The 22,269-nt window shown below is 41.6% G+C and overlaps 1 protein-coding gene across 6 annotated transcripts in view; it reads left to right on the top strand.

Moving 5' to 3' along the window:
* klf12b (Kruppel like factor 12b) overlaps positions 1–22,269 on the top strand; it is a 301,395-nt gene that overhangs the window by 153,500 nt on the left and 125,626 nt on the right. The window contains exon 1 of one of the 6 annotated variants that reach the window (XM_063048449.1): positions 19,667–20,124. The exons of the other annotated variants lie outside the window; for them this stretch is intronic. Within the exon in view, the coding sequence (XP_062904519.1) occupies positions 19,885–20,124 (240 nt within the window). The 5' untranslated portion in view covers positions 19,667–19,884. Of the gene's footprint in view, positions 1–19,666; positions 20,125–22,269 lie in introns of those variants that run through there. 6 annotated transcript variants of the gene reach the window in all.

Here is a 22,269-nt window from a genome sequence, read left to right as displayed (position 1 = left end):
TGAACTAAAAGCATTTTCAAAATTGTGGCTCTTGTGTAGAATTTTGCATTTATTCAATAAATTCTACATATATACAATTGGATTTAACTGAGGAACCACTCACGCAGTGATCCCTTAAAATCCCACAGTATGTTCAAAATTGACTTGAGAGCAAATGAGAACTGTCAGATTTTATATTCACTTAAACTGTTAATATAACAGTTGACAAAAATAACTCTGAATAAAGTGAAGCCAGTCATAGACTTATTCATTAAATAAATATTACACAATAGGTCCTAGAATCTACAGCACCGAAACAACCATCTGGACCAACAGTACTACCATGCCAGTAGTTGTTTTCCATATAATTTTCCTGCCACATTATTGCATCCAAACTCATCATCCTGTTCCACTCCCCCCTCATGTGCTTACTGAGTTTCTTTTTATATTTTTGGCGTTGCTGTTCACCTCAACCATACTAGGTCGTGATTTCCATGTTCTCACCACAAGTCTTCTCCTGAATCCCTTACTGAGAATGTTGGTGATACTTGTATCTGTGGCCCCAGTTTTGGGGGAAACTTTAGTAGTGGAATTAGCACCCATTTTGTTCGGGATGCTGGGGAAGCTTTGAGAACACCATAATGTGATTCACTGCACATGTCCAGCCTTGTAATGAGAGTCAATTAAGATGCCCTCTTTAAGGCATACAGAATGCCTGCTGTAAAGATACAAACGATGACGTAGATTAGCATGGAATACAGTGCAGGTTTTACAGCGCCTTTGCCACTTTAGATCGTAATGTGAATAGGCTGTAGTATCTGGTTACTTCCCTCTGGCTGTTGCTGACTTTCTGAAATTGGTTGCAGAAGCCCCTACGGGCAGAGTGGGAGGATATTTATTGACCAGTGTTCTGTATTTGTTTCCTGATGTACAGGACTGGAGAATGAGCAGAGGCAAATTCAGAACAGAAAAGATGCTGGAAAAGTGAGGGTTTGGGTGGGGGAGGGGGAGGAATCTCAGCAGGAGACTTTGCCAGCACGGGCCGCTCAGGGTGTAATGTCTTTGGTGAAGAACACACTGTGAGATGCTTTGCTTTTACAAGACAAGGAATTGGCCACCAGTTGCAAGATGTCCATCTATTCTATCCCTTTTACCTGTGCTTGGCCAATATCCCTTGAACCTGTTCAGTTGATAGAAATACGAGACAGAAGAAGAAAACTGTGATGGGTTCACATTCCACGGATGCTGCCTGACCCGCTTAGCTTGTGACCATGTGACCAATTAACTTACTAACCTACTCATCTTTGGAATGTGGGAGGAAACCGGATAACCCAGAGGAAACCCATGCGATCACGGGGTGAATGTACAGACAGTGGTGGGAAATGAAACAGGGTTGCTGGCGCTGTAAAGCGTTATGCTAACAGCTACACTACTTGCTCCCCATTTGCTTTGGTTAATAATACTGTAATGATATTAATATTGTGTTGGATTTAAGCATCTGAGCATAAGGGAAGGGGGCAGCTTAGAAATGGTTGTTCTATTTATACATGGATGGTCAGAGTTTATGCCAGTAGATATTTAAATGGTGTACCTTATTTTGTGCAGGTGCATGACTTTATGTTCACATAATGACATTATGTAAATATAATGTCATGATTGCATTTCCTTATGGAGGTCTTTCTGTATTCTTAGCGTAAACTTTTGTCTATTGATGAACATTAAAATTTTGCATCAATGAAGGACATTTTGGGTACAAGGACCATGAAAAGTCCTTCACAAGTAGGATTAAAGAGAATCCCAAGGCATTCGATACATACATCAGGAGCAAGAGGAAATCCGGGGAGAGGGTCGGGGAGAGGGTTGAGGAAGGAGCATTTGCTTGGTGCAGAGGACATGGGTGAGGCCCTTAATTAGTACTTTACAAGGAGACTGACATGGAGCACCAGGAGATCAAGGCTGAGAGTATTAATATGCTAGGGCATTCGAAGTAAAGGAGGAGCTTTTGTTATGTCCCAGGGGCTGATGGGATATACCTCAGGTGTTTGAGAAAGGAAGGAGAAGAGATTGCTGGGGCCTTGACCAGTATACTTTGTCCTTGCCACAGGCAAGGTTCCAGAGGTCTAACAAGCAGCTAATATTGTTCCATGATCCAAGAAGGGAACCTAGAATAATCCTGGAAACTATAGTCTGGTGAGTGTCATGTTCGTAACAGGGAGGCTGCTGGAGAGGATTCTTATGCATAGGATTTATGAGCATTTGGAAAACCAAAGCCTAATAAGTGAGAGCCTTCACAGCTCTGTGCATGGCAAGTTGTGTCTTATTAATTTGATTTTTTTTTGACGTGGTGGTTGATTGATGAATGTAGAGCTGTGGATGTTGTCTGCAGGGATTTTAGTAAGATGGTTGACAAGTTACCTCATGGGAGAAGATTAAGATGCATGGGATCCATGGTGAATTGGCCATTTGGATTCAGAACTGACTTGCCCATAGAAGACGAAGGGTAGTGTTTGAAGGAACTAAAGGTTAGTGATTGGTGGTGTTACGCAGGGATCAGTACTGTGATCTCTGCTGTTTGTGACGTATATCGATGACGTCGATGAAAATGTACATAGGTGGGTTGTAAATATGTAGATGATATGCAGATTTGGTGGTGTGGTGTTCTAGTAAAGAATACAGTGAGATGTAGATCTGTTGCAGATATGGGCAAATAAATGGCAGATGGAATTTAAAATATGAAGTGTTGCACCTTGGTAGATGAAATGTTAAGGGCAGAAGATTCTTAACAGTGTTGACGGACATAAGGATCTTGGTGTCCAAGTTCATAGCTGTCTGAAAGTGGCTGCACAGGTTGATAAGATGGAATATAGCATGCTTGCCTTCATAGTTGAGGCAATGAGTTCAAAAGTCAGTAAGTTATGTTGCAGTTTCATAACTGCATCTGGAATAATGCATAGAGTTCTTGTCGCCTTATTATGGAAGGATGTAGAGGCTTTGGACACTTACCAGGATACTGTTTGGATGACAGGGCTTGTGCTATAATGAGACATTGGTCAAATTTGGGTTGTTTTCTCTGGAGCAGCAGAGACTGAGGGGAAATCTGTTAGAGGTTTATCAGACTGAGAGGAATAGATGAAGGAGACAGTATCTTTTTCCCAGAGGGCGTGGCTTTAAGGTGTGGGAGGGTAACTTCCAAGGAGATGTGAGGAGCAAGTTTTTCAGAGTGGTAGATGTCTGGAATGTGCTGCCTGGGGTGGTGGTAGAGGCAGATACATCAAGGATTTTTAAGATATGTTAATATGGGCACATGAATTTGAGGAAAATGGAAGGATATGGACATAGTGTAAGCAGAAGGGATTAATATGATTTCTAATTTAATTTGTCCGGCACTACATTTTGAGCTGAAGGGCCTGTTCCTGTGCTGTACAATATTCTATGATTGAAGTAGTGTTGATTTCTTAGTTTTTAATTAGCATGCAATTACTATCATCTATAACCTGTACTATATATACAGTATCTTATCATGCCATTATATTAAAGCAGGTTGTATGTTTAAGAGTTGAGGTACTTCAGTTATTTCAGTTCTTTTCCCATATTAGATATTACTGTTCCCATATTAGATATAAATGTCAGTTGAAGGTTTCAAATTTTACCGTTTTAATTTTTCTAACAACATATTGAAAAAAAAACTTAAATCCAGATATATAATTATACTGAAGGTGTCTTTGAAGGTAAATTTCATGTAGGGAGACAATGCAAAATGCGTAATATTGAACTAACTGTGAAATATCCTGGCCAGTGCTTTCAGCAGTTGATTCAATGGGGAAAGAGCAGGGAAATTGTACAACAGGCAGCAGCTGAACAGATAAATCTCATTTTGTAACAGCAAAACCTAGAGCCTCAATTTTCGTCATTTCTTCATGTTGAATTCTCCAGATTGGCCTTATTCAATATAGCATTCATTTTCAAAATAAATGCTTCCTTTTAGACCCATTTTTCAGGCAGGTTTGTATGCGTATTTGCTCTCAGGCAATGTGATAGATGAAGTAGTTCATTTTTAAGCTCTTATTGAAGATTCTGGCTGTGTTTCAGAGCTAGTTTAAGGAAACTGATGACCTAGACTGAGATCAGTGTCTGGCTGCAGTGTTGTGGCACTGTTATGTCTAAGAATGTAGAATTTAACTTGATGAAGAAAACTAACAGTTCAACCAAACTGCTGCTTATTATGTGAACCTATTCCCATTAAGAGACAATGTGATCTGGTAAAAACATGGAAGGATTTTGTGTCTATAAGACAACATAACGACAGAAGGGAAATAGTGGAATTTTTATTCCTAATCAATGGTTGTTAATTAGTTTTTGAACATTAGTCCATTAAAATTTGTTTTGAGGCAAATCCTGGTCTCTTGAAGCTGCATCTTAAGATAAACCGAAAACCTCAATTAGCAGTTCAATTATACTTGCTATGGTAAATTGATGCTTTAAAAATCAAATGAAAACCTGAAATGTTTGTTATGTTATAAATATTTATGACCTTAAATGTGGCCTGTGCATGCTGTACCTGCAGTTAGATCTGTCTGATCAGAATGGGAGGGGGAGGAAGAAAGGAAGGGACAGTGTAGTCGGCCTTGAAGATAAACTCTTCCTGGTCAGTAAAAAGTGTGGGAGAGTTTTGCGCACAAGTTCCAACCTTCCTTTAGCTGTTGGTTTCTCCGAAGTCGAGGAAGCCTGGCAGACCAAGTTTAACCCTAAAATTAACTTAAAAGAAATAACAGACTTAAATGAGTGACCCATGGTTGAGAACATACTCTCTGTCCTATCTCATCCCACAGTCAGTCATAAGTGGATGGTTTTGAGGTGATTTGGTTTTTGTTTGAGATGTGTGGTAAATGTTTACGTTCCTTCTGGTGATTATTTTTGAGGCTTAAAATGATCACTTATGACTTATTACCGTGTTATCTTTCCTAAGTTTTACTTCAATGATTCAATATTTTGTTTTTATTCCCACCGTGCTGTTTTATTGCTAAATTTACATTATTAAGTGGTGTTCCTCAAAGAGAAAACAAATTAAAAGCGCAGGAGATGTCTAACCAATCTTGCAGAGTTTTTTGTGGAAGTTACCAAGACAGTTGTTGAAGGCAAGGTAGTGGATGGTGTTTACATGGCCTTGACAAAGTCCTGCATGGGAGGTTGGTCAAAAAGATTCAGTCGCTTGGCTTTCAAGATGAGGTAGAAAATTGGATTAGACATTGGCTTTGTGGGAGAAGCCAGAGAGTGGTAATAGAGGGTTGTCTCTCTGATTGGAGGCCTGTGACTAGCACTGTGCCAGAGGGATTGGTGATGGGTCCATTGTTGTTTGTCATCTACATCAGCAATCTGGATGATAATGTGGTAAACTGGATCAATAAATTTGCGGATGACACCAAGATAGGGAGTTTAGATGATCAATGAGAAATATGCATATACAAAAAAAAGGGCAAAAATAGTGAGGCAATTTTCATGGGTTCTTTTTCCAGAAAGAAGTCTGATGGTGGAGGACGAGAAGAAGTTTTTCCTGAAACAAGTGCCATCAGCCCCCTATACCTCCCTGTTGGTAGTAATGAGAAAAAGGCATGTCCTAGATAATGGAAGTCCTTAATAATATCTTTTTGAGTCATCGATTTTTAAAAAATGCCTCGGACACAAATTAGGGGATACGCTTAAATGCCTGTGTAATACAATGGTGCACAATGTTTGAAATAATGTCAGCCTGTAGCACGACAGACACAAGATGACAACAGTGATTTGAAATGTATTGTTATAATGACAAAATATAGAGATTAGACAAAGGTCACAATGATGGTGGGAAGAGAAAAGTCTACCTAGCTCAGTTCTTAACAAAACACAGAGGATGATTGTCTGAGATTCTGAACACCTAAGCCAACATTCTCACTGGGGACAATGACTAAATGATGCAATTACATAAATCAATACGACATCTTCATCTCTCATTATCATTTATGCTCACTCAGAGAGACATTAACTTCCATGCTGTGGCAGCAGAAATTCAAGCATTTCTCCCTTTCTTTCAAATCCTCCAATGACCTTGGCCCTCCACATTCAGTAATCACCTCAGTTGTGTCATACAGCACCGAAACAGGGCCTTCAGCTCATCATGCCCATTCTGACTGAGGTATCAGTCCTCACTACTCCCATTAACTGGTAATTAGTCCCTGGTTTTCTATGCCTATCCAGGCTCAGCTTGATATCACTGAAGTGCTCTGAGACTCTCTGCCTCCACCACCTCAATCACAGTCAGGTTTATTATCACGGACATACATTGTGGAATTTATTGCTTTGTGGCAGCAGTACAGTGTAAGATATAACAAATTTCTACAAGTTACAGTAAAGTAGTACAAAAGAGGAATAGCGAGGCATGTTCATGGGCTGTCAGTAGTCTAATGGTGAAGGTGAAGAATCTGTTCATAAGGCCTCCTCACATTTCCAATCTTAACCATTGTCTGAGTGAAAGCATTCTTCTTTGGATCTCTTCTAAACCTTTTTCCTGCCACAATAAACTTAAACTCCCTAGATTCAGATACCTTTGCTTTGGGAAAAGTTTCTAGTTATCTACCACATCCACGTCCGTCATAACTTTGTATACTTCTGATTTATTGCACATCCCCAACTTTATTAAGCCCACATTGTGTCTCAGCCATCAGCTGCAAAAGCCCAACTCTCTTTCCTACCCTAAAATGCTCTGTAAACTTGGCATAATTGGGTAATGCTTTTTGGGAAGCTTTTGTGTTCATTGTTGACTGACAACATTCCTGTAAGGTGCCAGGATTTCTTAAACACTGAAAATAAATTATTGAAGAACTTTTAAATTGACAGTGTAGAAGAAAAAAATGGGAATTTAGATTAGGTTGGTTTTTGGAAAATTATTACAAGCCTGCAATTGTTTCATAGCTGTGTCACCCTTTCAATACACAGTGTGGGTTACTTTTACTTTGTTTTCTACCACATAAGAAAAAAAAATTTATGTTTATGTAACTCTTTAAGGCATGCTTTTGATTTATATAAAGGGTGCTTCAGATGGTTAACTCCATTTTGAAGTTCACACCGATCACATTTATTTTTATAGGATCTTGGAGAAATCTACTGAAGCATTCCAGAGAAGAACTATGATTGCCATCCTTAAAAAAAAGACTGTGTGACCAAGGAGGAGTTATTTGGCAAGGCAGCATGTCCAAAGTAGTAGTGAGCTAATTAACCAGTTAATTTGTTCTTGACTGAATTGTTTGAGGACAGAATGTTGGTCACCGGACTTTTCTCTAATTAAGACATTGAGCATGAGGCTGATTTGATTTTGCAGTTTATTACTTCACTCAAATTTTTGAGGCTCCTCTTGTATTGCACGTAGCTTGCAGGTTAGTACCAAAGTAGATCACGTGCTAAACTCGTGGAATGGAAGCTGATGCCATGATCCTCTTATTCTGAGGAAAGAGATCTCAAACTGAGCCGCATATCAGCTGATAAAGGCTAGGAGGTTGCCATGTCCTGAAGTACGACTGTTGCATGGGTACATCAAAGCCATTAGGAGACCAAAAAAATCTTTTCCAACATCCTGAGTAAATTCTGCTTTGTACTTTCTCATCCCAAAACTTAATGTGCTGTAGATTTCCAACAATTATATCAACTCTTAAAGATAGCGGAATTAGCTCTTAAAGATAGCGGAATCAAAGGTTATGGGGATAAGGCAGGAACTGGATACTGATTGTGGATGATCAGCCATGATCACAGTGAATGGCGGTGCTGGCTCGAAGGGCCGAATGGCCTACTCCTGCACCTATTGTCTATTGTCAACTGTAAATGTCCTCATGTTCTCCTGTTGTGAGGAATATCTGATAAAATATAGTTTTAAGACTGACATAATTAAATACAATCTAATAGATGGCAAAGGCAAGTTAGTTCTAGGCACAAAATTTGGGAATAAACAGGAAGATCATTAAAGAATGGACAGGGATCACTGTAATTCAACACCAATAAGCAAATTCTTCCACAAATGAGATCATTGTACTCTTAATTCCCCACAACGTGTACCTATAGTTGCTGTTCTACTTACTGGAATTGTGTTGTAGCAGAAAAAGTTACTGGAAGCACTTTATATCTTGATATTTACTTCTGTGGGATGGATTAACTTCTACACTGTCTAACAGTATCCTAACAGACTTAGCAACAGAATATTTGCTGCCGCACCATCATCTCCTTAAAAACTAATCAATAAGTTTCAAGACCTTGGCCTCAACACCCTCTTGTGCAATTGGATCATCAGTTTCCTCACTTGCAGACCACAGTCAGTTCAGATTAGCAACAACATCTCGTCCACGATCTCCATCAGGACAAGTACACCAAAAGGCTGTGTGCTTAGCCGCCTGCTCTACTTGCGTTACACTTATGACTTTGTGGCTAAGCACAGCTCCAATGCCATATCCAAGTTTGCTGATGACACCACTGTTGTAGGCTGAATCATATAGGAAGGAGACTGAAAATCTGCCTTAGTGGTTCCTTAACAACATCCTTACTCAATATCAGCAAGACTAAGGAGTTGAATATTGACTTTAGGAGGAGGTAACCAGACATCCATCTCACCAGTTCTCATCAGAGGATCAGAGGTGGAGAGGGTCAACAACTTTAAATTCCTCAGTGTTATCATTTCAGAGGACATGTCCTGGGCTCAGCACGCAAGTGCAATTACGAATAAAGCACAAAAGCCTTTGTGAAGATTCAGCATGACTTCTAAAATTTTGACAAACTTCTGTAGATGTGTGATGGAGAGTATATTGGCTGGCTGCATCACAGCCCCGTATGGAAACACCAATGTCCTTGAATGGAAAATCCAACAAAAAGTAGTGGATGTGGCCCAGTACCTCACAAGTAAAGCCCTCCCCACCATAGAGCACATTTACATGGAATATTATCACACAAGAGGGACCCTCCACCACCTAGGATATGATCTCTTCACGCTGCTGCTATCAGGAAGAAGGTACAGGACTCTCAGGACTTGTACCATCAGGTTCAGGAACAAATATTACCCCTCAACCATCAGGCTCTTGAACCAAAAGGGATAACTTCACTCAACTTCATTTGCCCCATCACTGAAATGTTTTCACGACATATGGACTCATTTTCAAGGACTCTTCGTCTCATGTTCTTGATATTTATTGCTTATTAATTTATTTAGTACTTGCACAGTCTGTTGTCTTTTGCGGATTGTTTGAAGTTAGTATAGTCTTCCTTTTTTTTGGCGTGCGTGCATGCGAGTCTCTGCGTGTGCGTGCGTGCGTCTGTGATGATGTCTTTTTCATGGCTTTTACAAGGCGCAGAGTGAGAGAGAGTGACTGTGTGGCGTGCCACTCCTAACACAGACATTTTCTCAGTGTTTTTCCCTTTATTTTATGAGGTCGAGTTGCGATCTCGACACTCAACCCAGCCCGGATGGAAAGCATACTTGGGAGCGGACCTGACTGGTTTCGAACACAGGAACCCCTGCTCCCGGGTCTGGCACCATGTCATTGCGCCATCAGCCGGCCCTAATGCAGTCTTTCATTGATTCTATTATGGTTATTATTCTATTATGGATTTGAGTATGCCCGCAAGAAAACAAATCTCAGGATTGCATATGGTGACATATATGTACTTTGATAATAAATTCACTATGAACGTTGATATCCAGGTTTTCCACGTGCACCAAGATTGGTGTACACATGTGTACCTGAGCATCAAATTTTCGGCATTATCTCCCTCCCGACCACTGTCATCAGATAAATAGACGGTTTTGAAATAATGTAAAGTTATATGTGACCCTCGGGTTCCGTCAGCTGCGTAAGTCTAGAGAGGACAATTTCTGGCCCCACCAAACGTGTGAGATTGAGGTGTAACTCACCCGAAAGCCCCTGTTTGTGTGCATGCTGCGTGATTTGTTCCCGTTACAAGTCAGTACCACAAAATAACAGACACTACACCATATACAATCAAACAATTTAGCTTTATAATTCTTAATTTTAATGGTAAAGGATAGAATCAAGAGAGGACAGGAAAAAGTTTAATTGGGGAAGGGCAAATTATGAGGCTATAAGGCTAGAACTTGCAGGTGTGAATTGGGATTGTTTTTGCAGGAAAATGTACTTTGGACATGTGGTCAATGTTGGGGATAAATTTGTCCTGGTGAGGAGGAAGATAAAGAATGGTAGGGTGAAGGAACCGTTAGTGACAAGTGAGGTGGAAAATCTAGTCAGGTGGAAGAAGGCAGCATACATGAGGTTTAGGAAGCAAGGATCAGATGGGTCTATTGAGGAATATAGGTTAGCAGGAAAGGAGCTTATGAAGGGGCTGAGGAGAGCAAGCAATTTCCCTTGGGATCAATGAAGTATATCTATCTATCTATCTATCTATCTATCTATCTATCTATCTAAGAAGGGGGCATGAGAAGGCCTTGGCGAGTAGGGTAAAGGAAACCCCAAGGCATTCTTCAATTGTGTGAAGAACAAAAGGATGACAGGAGTGAAGGTAGGACCGATTAGAGATAAAAGTGGGAAGATGTGCCTGGAGGCTGTGGAAGTGAGCAAGGTCCTCAATGAATACTTCTCTTCGGTATTCACCAGTGAGAGGGAACTTGATGACGGTGAGGACAACATGAGTGAGGTTGATGTTCTGGAACATGTTGATATTAAGGGAGAGGAGGTGTTGGAGTTGTTGAAATACATTAGGACAGATAAGTCCCCGGGGCCTGATGGAATATTCCCCAGGCTGCTCCATGAGGTGAGGGAAGAGATTGCTGAGCCTCTGGGTAGGATCTTCATGTCCTCATTGTCCACGGGAATGGTACCGGAGGATTGGAGGGAGGTGAATGTTGTCCCCTTGTTCAAAAAAGGTAGTAGGGATAGTCTGGGTAATTATAGACCAGTGAGCCTTGTGTCTGTGGGAAAGCTGTTGGAAAAGATTCTTAGAGATATGATCTATGGGCATTTAGAGAATCATGGTCTGATCAGGGACAGTCAGCATGGCTTTGTGAAGGGCAAATGGTGTCTAACAAGCCTGATAGAGTTCTTTGAGGAGGTGACCAGACATATAGATGAGGGTAGTGCAGTGGATGTGATCTATATGGATTTTAGTAAGGCATTTGACAAGGTTCCATGCGGTAGGCTTATTCAGAAAGTCAGAAGGCATGGGATCCAGGGAAGTTTGGCCAGGTGGATTCAGAATTGGCTTGCCTGCAGAAAGGGAAGAGTCATGGTGGGTGGAGTACATTTGGAGTGGAGGGTTGTGACTAGTGGTGTCCCACAAGGATCGGTTCTGGGACCTCTACTTTTCATGATTTCTATTAACGACCTGGATGTGGGGGTAGAAGGGTGTGTTGGCAAGTTTGCAGATGACATAAAGGTTGGTGGTGTTGTAGATAGTGTAGAGGATTGTCGAAGGTTGCAGAGAGACATTGATAAGATGCAGAAGTGGGCTGAGAAGTGGCAGATGGAATTCAACCCGGAGAAGTGTGAGGTGGTACACTTTGGAAGGACAAACTCCAAGGCAGAGTACAAAGTAAATGGCAGGATACTTGGTAGTTGTGGAGGAGCAGAGGGATCTCGGGGTACATGTCCACAGATCCCTGAAAGTTGCCTCACAGGTGGATAGGGTAGTTAAGAAAGCTTATGGTGTGTTAGCTTTCATAAGTCGAGGGATAGAGTTTAAGAGTCATGGGTAATGATGCAGCTTTGTAAAACTGTGGTTAGGCCACACTTGGAGTACTGTGTCCAGTTCTGGTCGCCTCACTATAGGAAGGATGTGGAAGCATTGGAAAGGGTAGAGAGGAGATTTACCAGTATGCTGCCTGGTTTAGAGAGTATGCATTATGATCAGAGATTAAGGGAGCTAGGGCTTTACTCTTTGGAGAGAAGGAGGCTGAGAGGAGACATGATAGAGGTATACAAGATATTAAGAGGAATAGATAGAGTGGACAGCTAGTGCCTCTTTCCCAGGGCACCACTGGTCAATACAAGAGGACATGGCTTTATGGTAAGGGGTGGGAAGTTCAAGGGGGATATTAGAGGAAGGTTTTTTACTCAGAGTGGTTGGTGCGTGGAATGCACTGCCTGAGTCAGTGGTGGAGGCAGATACACTAGTGAAGTTTAAGAGACCACTAGACAGGTATTTGGAGGAATTTAAGGTGTGGGGGGGGTTATATGGGAGGTGGGCTTCAAGGGTTGGCGCAACATTGTGGGCCGAAGGGCCTGTGTTGTGCTGTACTGTTCTATGTTCTTAATTTGACTAGAGGGTTAGTAAAGGAAAAGCAAAAATGAAGAACCCATTTTAATGAAACAGTCTAACGTGCACAAGTTGGAATTTATGGTTTCCCCTTCGCCAATCCTCCATCGATTTCACCAGGCTTCATTGTCTCCCGGCCCCACTCCAAGTCCAGTTCTATGACCTCTCCACTCCGGCGTCTTCTCTCTCCATCTCCCGCCCAACAAAAGACCCAGGTCATCCCAGTGTCAGGGACATGACACGAAAACACCTTCCCATCATTGGATGGCTCACATTCCAAAGCCCCCGTTATCTCTAACCATCACCTAAACACTGCTTCTACAGAAAGACCATTACATTAGCAGTGACACCTTTCCCAGGGTGTTACATATACCAAAATGCCAGAGGTCTACATTAAAACTATCTATTGTGCTTTTTGCAATTGTTATATAAATCAAAAATTTACTCTAGAGCATTACTTAAAATTTTATGGCCCAGCATCATCCACAAGCTCCCATTACAATAAAAATTCTTTGCCTCTTTCTCATGTACACCGATTGGGCAACCTTAAAGCAACCCCTTCATTGCTCTCCTCAGAATGTGTTTTATACCCGTCCTTGTGTCTCTCGAAATGAAATTCCTGATTTGTTGTCAGTTGCAGCGAGCTTCCAAGTGGCTTTTACTTCAGCAGTAGTTTAAGATGGTTTTGGCTCTTTTCCCATAAGTCAGCAGTGCGGAGATTTCAGTTGACTAAGTTCAACTCCATTGAGCTCCATGAGCCAAAAGTGGGGAAGATATTAATTCAGTAAGCCATCTAATCTTCCATGTTGTTTTACATTGGTTTGGAAGGGTATTGGGCAAAGTTTTGGAAAAGGTTTCCATTTATTAAAGCAGCTCAGGGATGCATATCTCAATGTTTGATATATTTCATGCTGACAAAAATATATTTGTATTTCAAAACAAAAGGTAGCAGTCAATTCTAATCCAACTAATTGCCACTGCTGGAGACCCCATGGACTTGTTATACTTGTTTAATGCACCCGCCGATAATGTTTGTTCCAAATGTTGATGAAATGCATTTGATCGTTTGTTAGCAATTAGCAAACATGCAACTTTGAAGCGATGAAACTTAAGCATACTTGAACGTAACTAGGTGGTCAACAAAAGATGACATCCGTCAGCCTCCAGCACCAAATTGTTCCCGTACAAAGCACGTGTATTTAACTTATCCTGTTTGCTTTTACCACGCCCCCCCACCCCCACTCGTGACTAGTTAGCACAGTAAGCGCGCAGCACAGAATACCTTGTCATGGTTTGTCTGGAAAGCTATATTGGCCGGAGTCGGGGCTTTTCGCTTTGGCTTTTGGTAGAGTCACCCATGTCAAACAGTTCAATGGGTAGAGGATAGACTAAGAGAGATGCACTGGTCCTCCAGGTTCTGGGCTTTACCTCAGGGCTAACAATCCAGACTGGTAAAACACAATTGTTACGGAAACAGCAATGAAGAATCCTTCTATATCTGAGTGCGTCGGTATTCCCGAGTCTCTACCCACTATTTGCATGGCTGGCAGTAGCGAAAACTGAGAGGAAGATACTGACATGGTGAAGGAGCCCTGAACACTGTCAGAAACGGAGGACCTTTATTGCTGCCCGAAATGCCAGTGGCTTAGTGGGCAGTAATAGTAATAACACAGAATACAATGCAGATAGTGAGTAGATGCCTGGCCCTTAATAAAGCATCATTTAATTGCAATCAGCTACCATTTCTTACAATAACTATAACTTACAGACGCACAAAGGATATGGAACTTGTGATGAAGTTGTTCGCTATCATAATGGTGTCTTAAATCTTTCATCGCCATACTTTCATCTATTGTAATGTAATAGCATGCTTTGAATTAAATTTTTGAATGTATTATTATTTCAGGTATTAGTAATTTTCTATGATTGAAAATAGGAAGGTTTCAATCATGTTTTGTGCAACATAGTTAAAATTTAAAAACTATTTTCATAAGACATAGGAGCAGAATTAGGCTATTTGGCCCACCAAGTCTATTCCTACACAGTTAAGGCAGCAGCCTCAGGAGTTTATTTATTTAGATTTATATTTCCCAAATGATGCTTGTCTGATATCTTTCCAAACCAGTGTAAGAAAACAGATCAGTGATGTATAAATCCTAAATGATATGGTTTACTCTGTCTGTGGTAATGATAAGCCAGTGCCAACATATAATTAGACTTATCGGCATAATTTGTTCATGAGGCATTCTTTGATTATGCTGTTATCATCATAACGTTTTGGCTCAGATGGTTCTGAGAAATGTTTTAAGTAGAACTACCAGTTTTTCCCTCTGCACCTGCCAGGAAGCTCCTGGCTCTTGCACAAGCCATCTCCCAGGCAACGAAGGACCTAACCTCAGCTTTGAGTTTCCTATTTGACAGATGAGACTTCTCTATCTTGAGCAGGTGTTGGACCATCTCTGCCCAGTCTTGCAAGTTCTGGCTGCCAACAAAGCAAAGGCTGAGGAACCACTTGAATTCTTATTTCTGAAATCCGCATAGCTTTAGCGAGCTTGATTCGCACCTCTCTATCTGGCTTTAACAGACCCTGAGTACACTCTCAGTTCTGTAGAAATTGGAGAATGGACTAGGGTCTGGCAGCAAGCAGAAACGCTGCTGATGCACTTTAGGTATATGATCCCAACTCAGAGTGAAAGTGTTTCTTTAGCCTCTATTTCTATGTGACTTTTATGTTTGTCCCGTGGAATGTTAAAAACAAAATTATATTTCTTTAATTTGATTTGTCTGGTCTTATGCTGGAGGCATTTGCAGACTACTTTTGCTCACTGTAGTGGTGACAATTCGGATCTAAGGTGAGGTTGAAACGTTCAGAGCTTTTCCACCATTTTTACTGAGAAATATGGTGCATAAAATCATAGCAATTAAGCACAAACAATTATTTGGATTTTGTGCAAACCACATTTTCAATAGTAGCTTATTTTACATCTCTGTACATAATACAGACCCATTGAGTACTGGGAGAGATGCCAAATAACCCCAGCTCTTGGGGTTATTTGGCACCTTTACACAGCTTTATAAGTTATCCAGCAATTAGGGATCTTTACTTTTGATTTCCAGGTGTCTTCCTTTGGGTGTGGGATGAACTCGGCCTGTTGTCATTTTGTCGTTTAGCTAGCAGGACTAATGCTCTGGTTCAGCAAATGATAGAGCTTTTAGAGAGATTTCTGTTGGTTTTCTCGTCTGCCAGAGAGAGACTGCCAAGGGGTCCACAGGAATGAAAACCACAGCATCAAAATTCAGACAAGCTGTACTTGGGGAGGAAACCCAGGCCCAGATGATAGGAGCATGGAATAACAGGTTTATGTCTTTGAAAGTGAGAATAGGACTATTTCTTTAATTGGAAGAGGTGGGAAGTATATGGTCTGTTGTGGAGGGGGATCCTTTGAGCAAAGAATTTATTGATGGCATGTTGGTGGTAAATCCTTACATCAAGGATGATTCCAGCTACTGTGAGCATTTTTGGCCACCATATCTAAGAAAGTATGTGCTATCATTGGAGAAGGTCAAGAGGAGGGTTTATAAGAAAGGTCCTGGGATTGAAAGGGTTAATGTATGAGGAGAGTTTGATGCTTCTCGGCCTTTCCTCGCTGGAGCTCAGGAGAATGAGAGGGGGACCTCATTGAAAACTACTGATTATTGAAAGGCTTAGATTGAATGGATGCAAAGAGGATGTTTCCATGAGTGGGAGAGTCTTGGACGAAAGCACACATCCTCAGAATAGGAGGACATCCTTTTAGAACAGATATAAGAAGGAATTTCTTTGGCCGGGGGTGGTGAATCTGTGGAATTCTTTGCCACAGATGGCTGTGGTGGGTAGATCATTGGATATATTTAAAGCAGAGACTGTTAGGTCCCCTCGTATTAGCCATTTCAGCCCTGGGGCAAAAGCCTCTGGCTACCCACACTTCATCACCTTATACACCTCTATCAGGTCACCTGTCATCCTCCGTCACTCCAAGGAGAAAAGGCCAAGTTCACTCAACCTATTCTCATAATCCAGGCAACATCCTTGTAAATGAAGGGTCTTAACCCAAAACATCAATTGCCCATTTCCCTACCCAAATTCTGCCTGACTTGCTGTTTACTCCAACAGTTTGTTTATTCTTTGCTCCAGATTCCAGCATCTGTTGTCTCCTGTGTCCCCTTGTATCTTGCAGCAGGTTCTATAATCCTTTGATGCTCCTTTGGTAAATGGTTTATTATTGATGCCTGTCCTGAGATAGTGGAAAAAATAGTTTTGCATAATCATCCATACAGATCATTACAAACGTAAGTATGTCAAGGTGGTACAAGGTGTTATAGGGAGAGTGCAGTGCAGGTTGACAAATAAGGTGCAAGGGCTACAGCAAGTTAGGTTGAGAGATCAAGGGCTCATCTTTATCACACAACAGGTCTATTTGAGAATCTTGGCTCTCTCTGTCACAAAACCATTACTACCTTCACGATAATAGCTCCTCATGTACTAAGTCCTGTCTCCCCTACCCTCGGTCCTATTCTGATCCCCAAAGATATCCCTGCACAAATATATCACTGCTGGTTGTGCCTGGTGCTCAGTTTCTGAATCCACCTCATACGATGAAGACCAGCTGATAAATTTTTGAAAGCAAAAATGCGTAGTGTCTCCTTTTCTAATTCTCAGCCTCCATTTTCACGTGAGATTGCCTAGCCTGCTGGCTTGTTTCTTCTACTTCACTCCCTCTGGGGAGTTTTCCAATTCCTGGAAAATTCTAATCTGAACATCTGGATCTTTTGCAAATTCTCTTCTACTGCAGGCATTTCCTCCCATGTGTCCCCAGGGTGGGATAGTCCAGCTTACATGTAGTGTGCTCTGAGTATGCCATTTATCCAAAGCCTTAATTGTCATTTCTTGCGATATGATATCCCATCTGTTGCCTCTTGCTGCCAGTGGCTACAGTGAGCTAGAAGCTTGGCAGTCCAGCCCAGTGCTTGCTTTAACCCTGGGCTAGTGTAGGAGGTGTACAGTATGTCTTATTATTTGTCCCAGATGTACAATTAGATTGTCGCAGCTTTGACTGCCTTATCCCCAAAACCATCGTAGCACTTGGTTTCCAGGAGCTGCTCGCTTTCGCTAAAAGATAGAGCACTGGGATGTGTGAAATCTGTTGACTGCAATATGATAAAGGATAATGTCAAACAAAAGACAAGAGAAATGACCTGCTTAATATACATGCTTGCATCGTAGTTAATATACTGGACTAGCATGCAAAGGCTTGGGTTATTGATCTGGAGAGCTGAGTCCAAATCCCACCACAGAAGCTAGGGAATTTAAGTTCATGTAGTTAAATCAATTTGGAATTAAAAATCTAGCTTCAGTAAAGATGACCCTGAAATGACTGGGATGTCAAAAAACCCATCTGGCTCCAGGGCAAGAAATCTGCTTTCCCCACCATGTGCCTGACTTGCAAGTGACCCCAGTCCCAGAGCATTGAATTATTCAAGGAAATCAATAGATTCAAGGGTAATTCAAGGGTGGACAATAAATCTTGGCATGATTAGTGCAATCCATATCCTGTGAACAAATTTTAATAAGGATTCCATCATCCTAGTCCAAGTAAGCTTAGTGCTAATGTATCAAGTGATGTCACTGTGCACTTTCTCACTCTCCTGACTCTCTGTACATTGGCATCCACTGTCTGCACTTCACTTATAAATGACTACTGATGTGTTTCTCGTGCAACTAAACTTTCCTTTGAGTTGAAAGATTCATCATTCATTGATAAAAATTCAATTATTGTCTAGGCTTTACAACTAATATTTGCACTAACACAAGAAAATCTGCAGAATCTGGAAATCCAAAGCAACATACACAAAATTCCAGAGGAACTCAAAAGTTCAGGCAGCATCTACGGGAAAGATGTCAAAGTTTCGACCTCGTTTATATTAACATGTTACGTATATTAATTTTATATTTTTATATGAATTATATAATTTCAGACCTTATTAATGTTTGCACTTATTGTCGCATTGTTTGAAAAAAGCAGCATTTACACAGTCAAAAGATCTGCTGATGTTGGAAATCTAAAGCAAAAACAGGAAATGTTGGAAATAATCAGCAGGTCAGGCTGCATCTGTGGGAAGAGAAACAGATTTAATGTTTCAGCTTGGAGACCTTTCAGTAGAGATGAGAATGAGGTAAAAGAATCTTGATACATGAAACTGCAGTTGCTGGACACTGGAACAGCAAAATATCTGTTGGAGGAACTCAGTGGTGGTGGGAGAGTTATTGTTGATGTTTTGGGTGAAAAACCTGCAGAACTTCTGGATTCCTCTGGCAGATTGCTTTTCAGAAAGAAGATTGTAGTATTTGGGAAGACGTGTGAGGGGATTGTCTTTGCTGGAGAAAAAAACCAAGGGTAATCATGGGGATAAACTGTAGATAAGCTTATCTGATCAGTGATTGATTGGGAACAGTTAGAGAGGGAGAACATAGACAGTAAAAGCTCAGCAAAAGATTGTGTGAGTTGCAAAATGCAGAGCAAAAGAGGATATACCTGGCAGGTCAGGTTGGATATATCCTGCTCTCCTGTAGAGAAAAAAGAATGGTATAAAAATGTTGAGCTGATATTTCAGATGACTGGTACAGAACAAGAAATCAAGTTATCAGAAATTGTAGGATTCAGTATTAAGCCCAGAAGGTTGCAGAATGCCAAGACAGGATCTGTTCCTCAAGCTTGTGTTGGGCCTTAGAGAAAGAGAACACAGATCTAGTATTAGCTCACTTGTCTTGTTTCCCCATTGTGAGAAAAATGTGGGATCATCAACTTCTGGGGGAATTTTTTTTTTAATGGTGAAAGATCTTTCAAAAGTCAATAGATCCTGGCATGGTTCCGGAGGACTGGAAGATTGCAAATGTCACTCCGCTGTTTAAGAAGGGGGCAAGGAAGCAAAAAGGAAATTATAGATCGGTGGTTGGGGAGTTGTTGGAGTCGATTGTCAAGGATGAGGTTACGGAGTACCTGGAGGCATATGACAAGGTAGGCAGAACTCAGCATGGTTTCCTTAAAGGAAAATCCTTCCTGACAAACCTATTGCAATTTTTTGAGGAAATTGCAAGTAAGCTAGACAAGGGAGATGCAGTGGATGTTGTATATTTGGATTTTCAGAAGGCCTTTGTCAAGGTGCCACCCATGAGGCTGCTTAACAAGATAAGAGCCCATGGAATTACGGGAAAGTTACATACGTGGATAGAGCGTTGGCTGATTGGCAGGAAACAGAGAGTGGGAATAAAGGAATCCTATTCTGGTTGGCTGCCGGCTACCAGTGGTATTCCACAGGGGTCTGTGTTGGGGCTGCTACTTTTAACATTGTATATCAATGATTTGGATTATGGAATAGATTTGTCTCGTGCGCATGCATTGGTCGTGCATGCAGCCTGGTACAGCTGTTCCGATCTATTCTTACTTTCTTCTTCTTACTTTTTAATTACATTATTTTTTGTTTTTTTTTCTCACGGTAACCCGTCGAAGCTGCACCCTCTCTAACACGCTGGTAGAGAGAGTTTTATTTGGGTTTTCTTTAGTGCTGGAAATGGTTACATCCCGACACGTGGGACAGAAGCAAGGTCGCATTGTGTATTCCACGGACCAGCAAACACCGGCCGGCTTAGCGAACAGAGTGGTGGACACCCCTGCTGAAATCCAGAGGAAAACACACAGAGGGGATCACGAAGCTGAGGAAAGAGTACTGGGTCGAGACAACAGAGACTTTTGGAGAAGTGGAGTTCGGTGGGTAATACCATTCCGGCTGACCGGAAGTGCACTGAGAGCGGTAAGCGTAAAGGAATTGGGTGCTTACTGTTCTGGCTAAAAGCGGATGGTGCAATCCGGGGCATATTACGATCGAGGAACGTGTTTGCAGACTGGATATTGAATTTTTTACTGTTGGACTTCAGCCACATTCCACCGTGATACAACACCTGGCGGCACTGGAGATCGTTCCTGCCTGTGGCCATCAAATGTGCAGCTCCTCCCGTGAAGGGTCAGACACCCTGAGCCAATAGACTGGTCCTGGACTTATTTTCCATCTGGCATAGTTTGCATTTTGGTGTTTGATTGTTGGTGGTTTTTGTATTGCTATATTTACGCTCTATTCTTGGTTGGTGCAGCTGTAACAAAACCAAGTTTCCCTCAGGATTAATAAAGTATATCTATCTATCTATTCTATCTATCTAGATGGCTTTGTGACTAAGTTTGCTGATGATACAAAGATAGGTGGAGGGGCCAGTAGTGCTGAGGAAACAGAGAGTCTGCAGAGAGACTTGGATAGATTGGGAGAATGGGCAAAGAAGTGGCAAATGAAATACAATGTTGGAAAGTGTATGGTTATGCACTTTGGCAGAAGAAATAAATGGGCAGACTATTATTTAATTTATGTCCTGTACGAGGATACCCTGAAGGTTAACCTCCAGGTTGAGTTGGTGGTGAAGAAGGCGAATGCAATTTTGGCATTCATTTCTAGAGGAATAGAGTATAGGAGCAGGGATGTGATGTTGAGGCTCTATAAGGCACTGGTAAGACCTCACTTGTAATACTGTGGGCAGTTTTGGGCTCCTTATTTAAGAAAGGATGTGCTGACGTTGGAGAGGGTTCAAAGAAGATTCACTAGAATGATTCCGGGAATAAGAGGGTTAACATATGAGGAACGTTTGTCCGCTCTTTGACTGTATTCTTTGGAGTTTAAAAGAATCGGTGGTGGGGGGGGGGGGATCCTCATAGAAGCATTTCAAATGTTGAAAGGCATGGACAGAGTGGATGTGGCAAAGTTGTTTCCCGTGGTGGGGGAGTCTAGTACAAGAGGGCATGACTTAAGGATTGAAGGGCGCCCATTCAGAACAGAGATGTGAAGAAATTTTTTTAGCCAGAGGGTGGTGAATCTATGGAATTTGTTACCACGGGCAGCAGTGGAGGCCAAGTCGTTGGGTGTATTTAAGGCAGAGACTGATAGGTATCTGAGCAGCCAGGGCATCAAAGGTTATGGTGAGAAGGCAGGGGAGTGGGACTAAATAGGAGAATGGATCAGCTCATGATAAAATGGCGGAGCAGACTCAATGGGCCGAATAGCCGACTTCTGCTTCTTTGTCTTATGGTCTTATGGTCTAAAAAGGTGTTGATGTTCAAGGGGACTGAGGTGATCTTGTATGTACCGGTAAGTCACTAAAAGTTAGCATGCAGGTGACCTTCATTGCATCAAGGTTGGAATACAAGGGTAGATTTGTCTTGCTCCAATAAAATCCATTCTGGTGCGACAACAGGCCTGATCTCGCTAATGTTGTAAGGATGCATTCGCAATAGATTCACTGTGGGTATCAGAAGTGACATGTTTGTTGTACGGGAGAGGTTATACAGGCTGAGCCGGTGTTCTGTAGTGGGTGAGAGGAGATCCCATTGAAACATGAGATTCATACAGGGCACGTAAGGATAGATGTAGGGGTGATGGTTCCTCTGGCTGGGATGTCTATAACCAGGGTCAGAGTTGCAAAATAAAGACAGCCATTGGAAATTGAGATGAGAGGGCAAATTTTTCACCCAAAAGTTCTGCAGTCAAGAGCACCATGGAGGCTCATCCTTTGAGTATACTCAAGACATAAGTGTGGTTTAAGATATTTGCATAACTGTGTGATGGAGCTCACATTGCAATCTGCTGCTGAGGTAAAAGACCAGCTATGATCTTTATTGAGTCGTGGAGCAGACTTAATGGGCCAAAAGGCCCACCTCCACTTGTATGTCTGATGTTCTAGTGAGGTGGAAGTTTGTCCTTGATTACGGATAAAGGCAGGGTATAGAAGTGTGTGCTGTTTATACGCTTGTTTCCAAAATTCGTGTCCCCGTGCACACCTGCTACTGCATCGCATATTTAGCATTGGCAATCAATGGAGAAATTTCTACTTCATGATATTGTTCTTTCTGTACCATA

The sequence above is a fragment of the Mobula hypostoma genome, chromosome 5 (assembly GCF_963921235.1).
Source record: "Mobula hypostoma chromosome 5, sMobHyp1.1, whole genome shotgun sequence".
Classification (NCBI taxonomy): Eukaryota; Metazoa; Chordata; class Chondrichthyes; order Myliobatiformes; family Myliobatidae; genus Mobula; species Mobula hypostoma.
The sequence above is the reverse complement of the archived record's forward strand: the minus strand, read 5'-3'. Positions and strand labels throughout refer to the sequence as shown.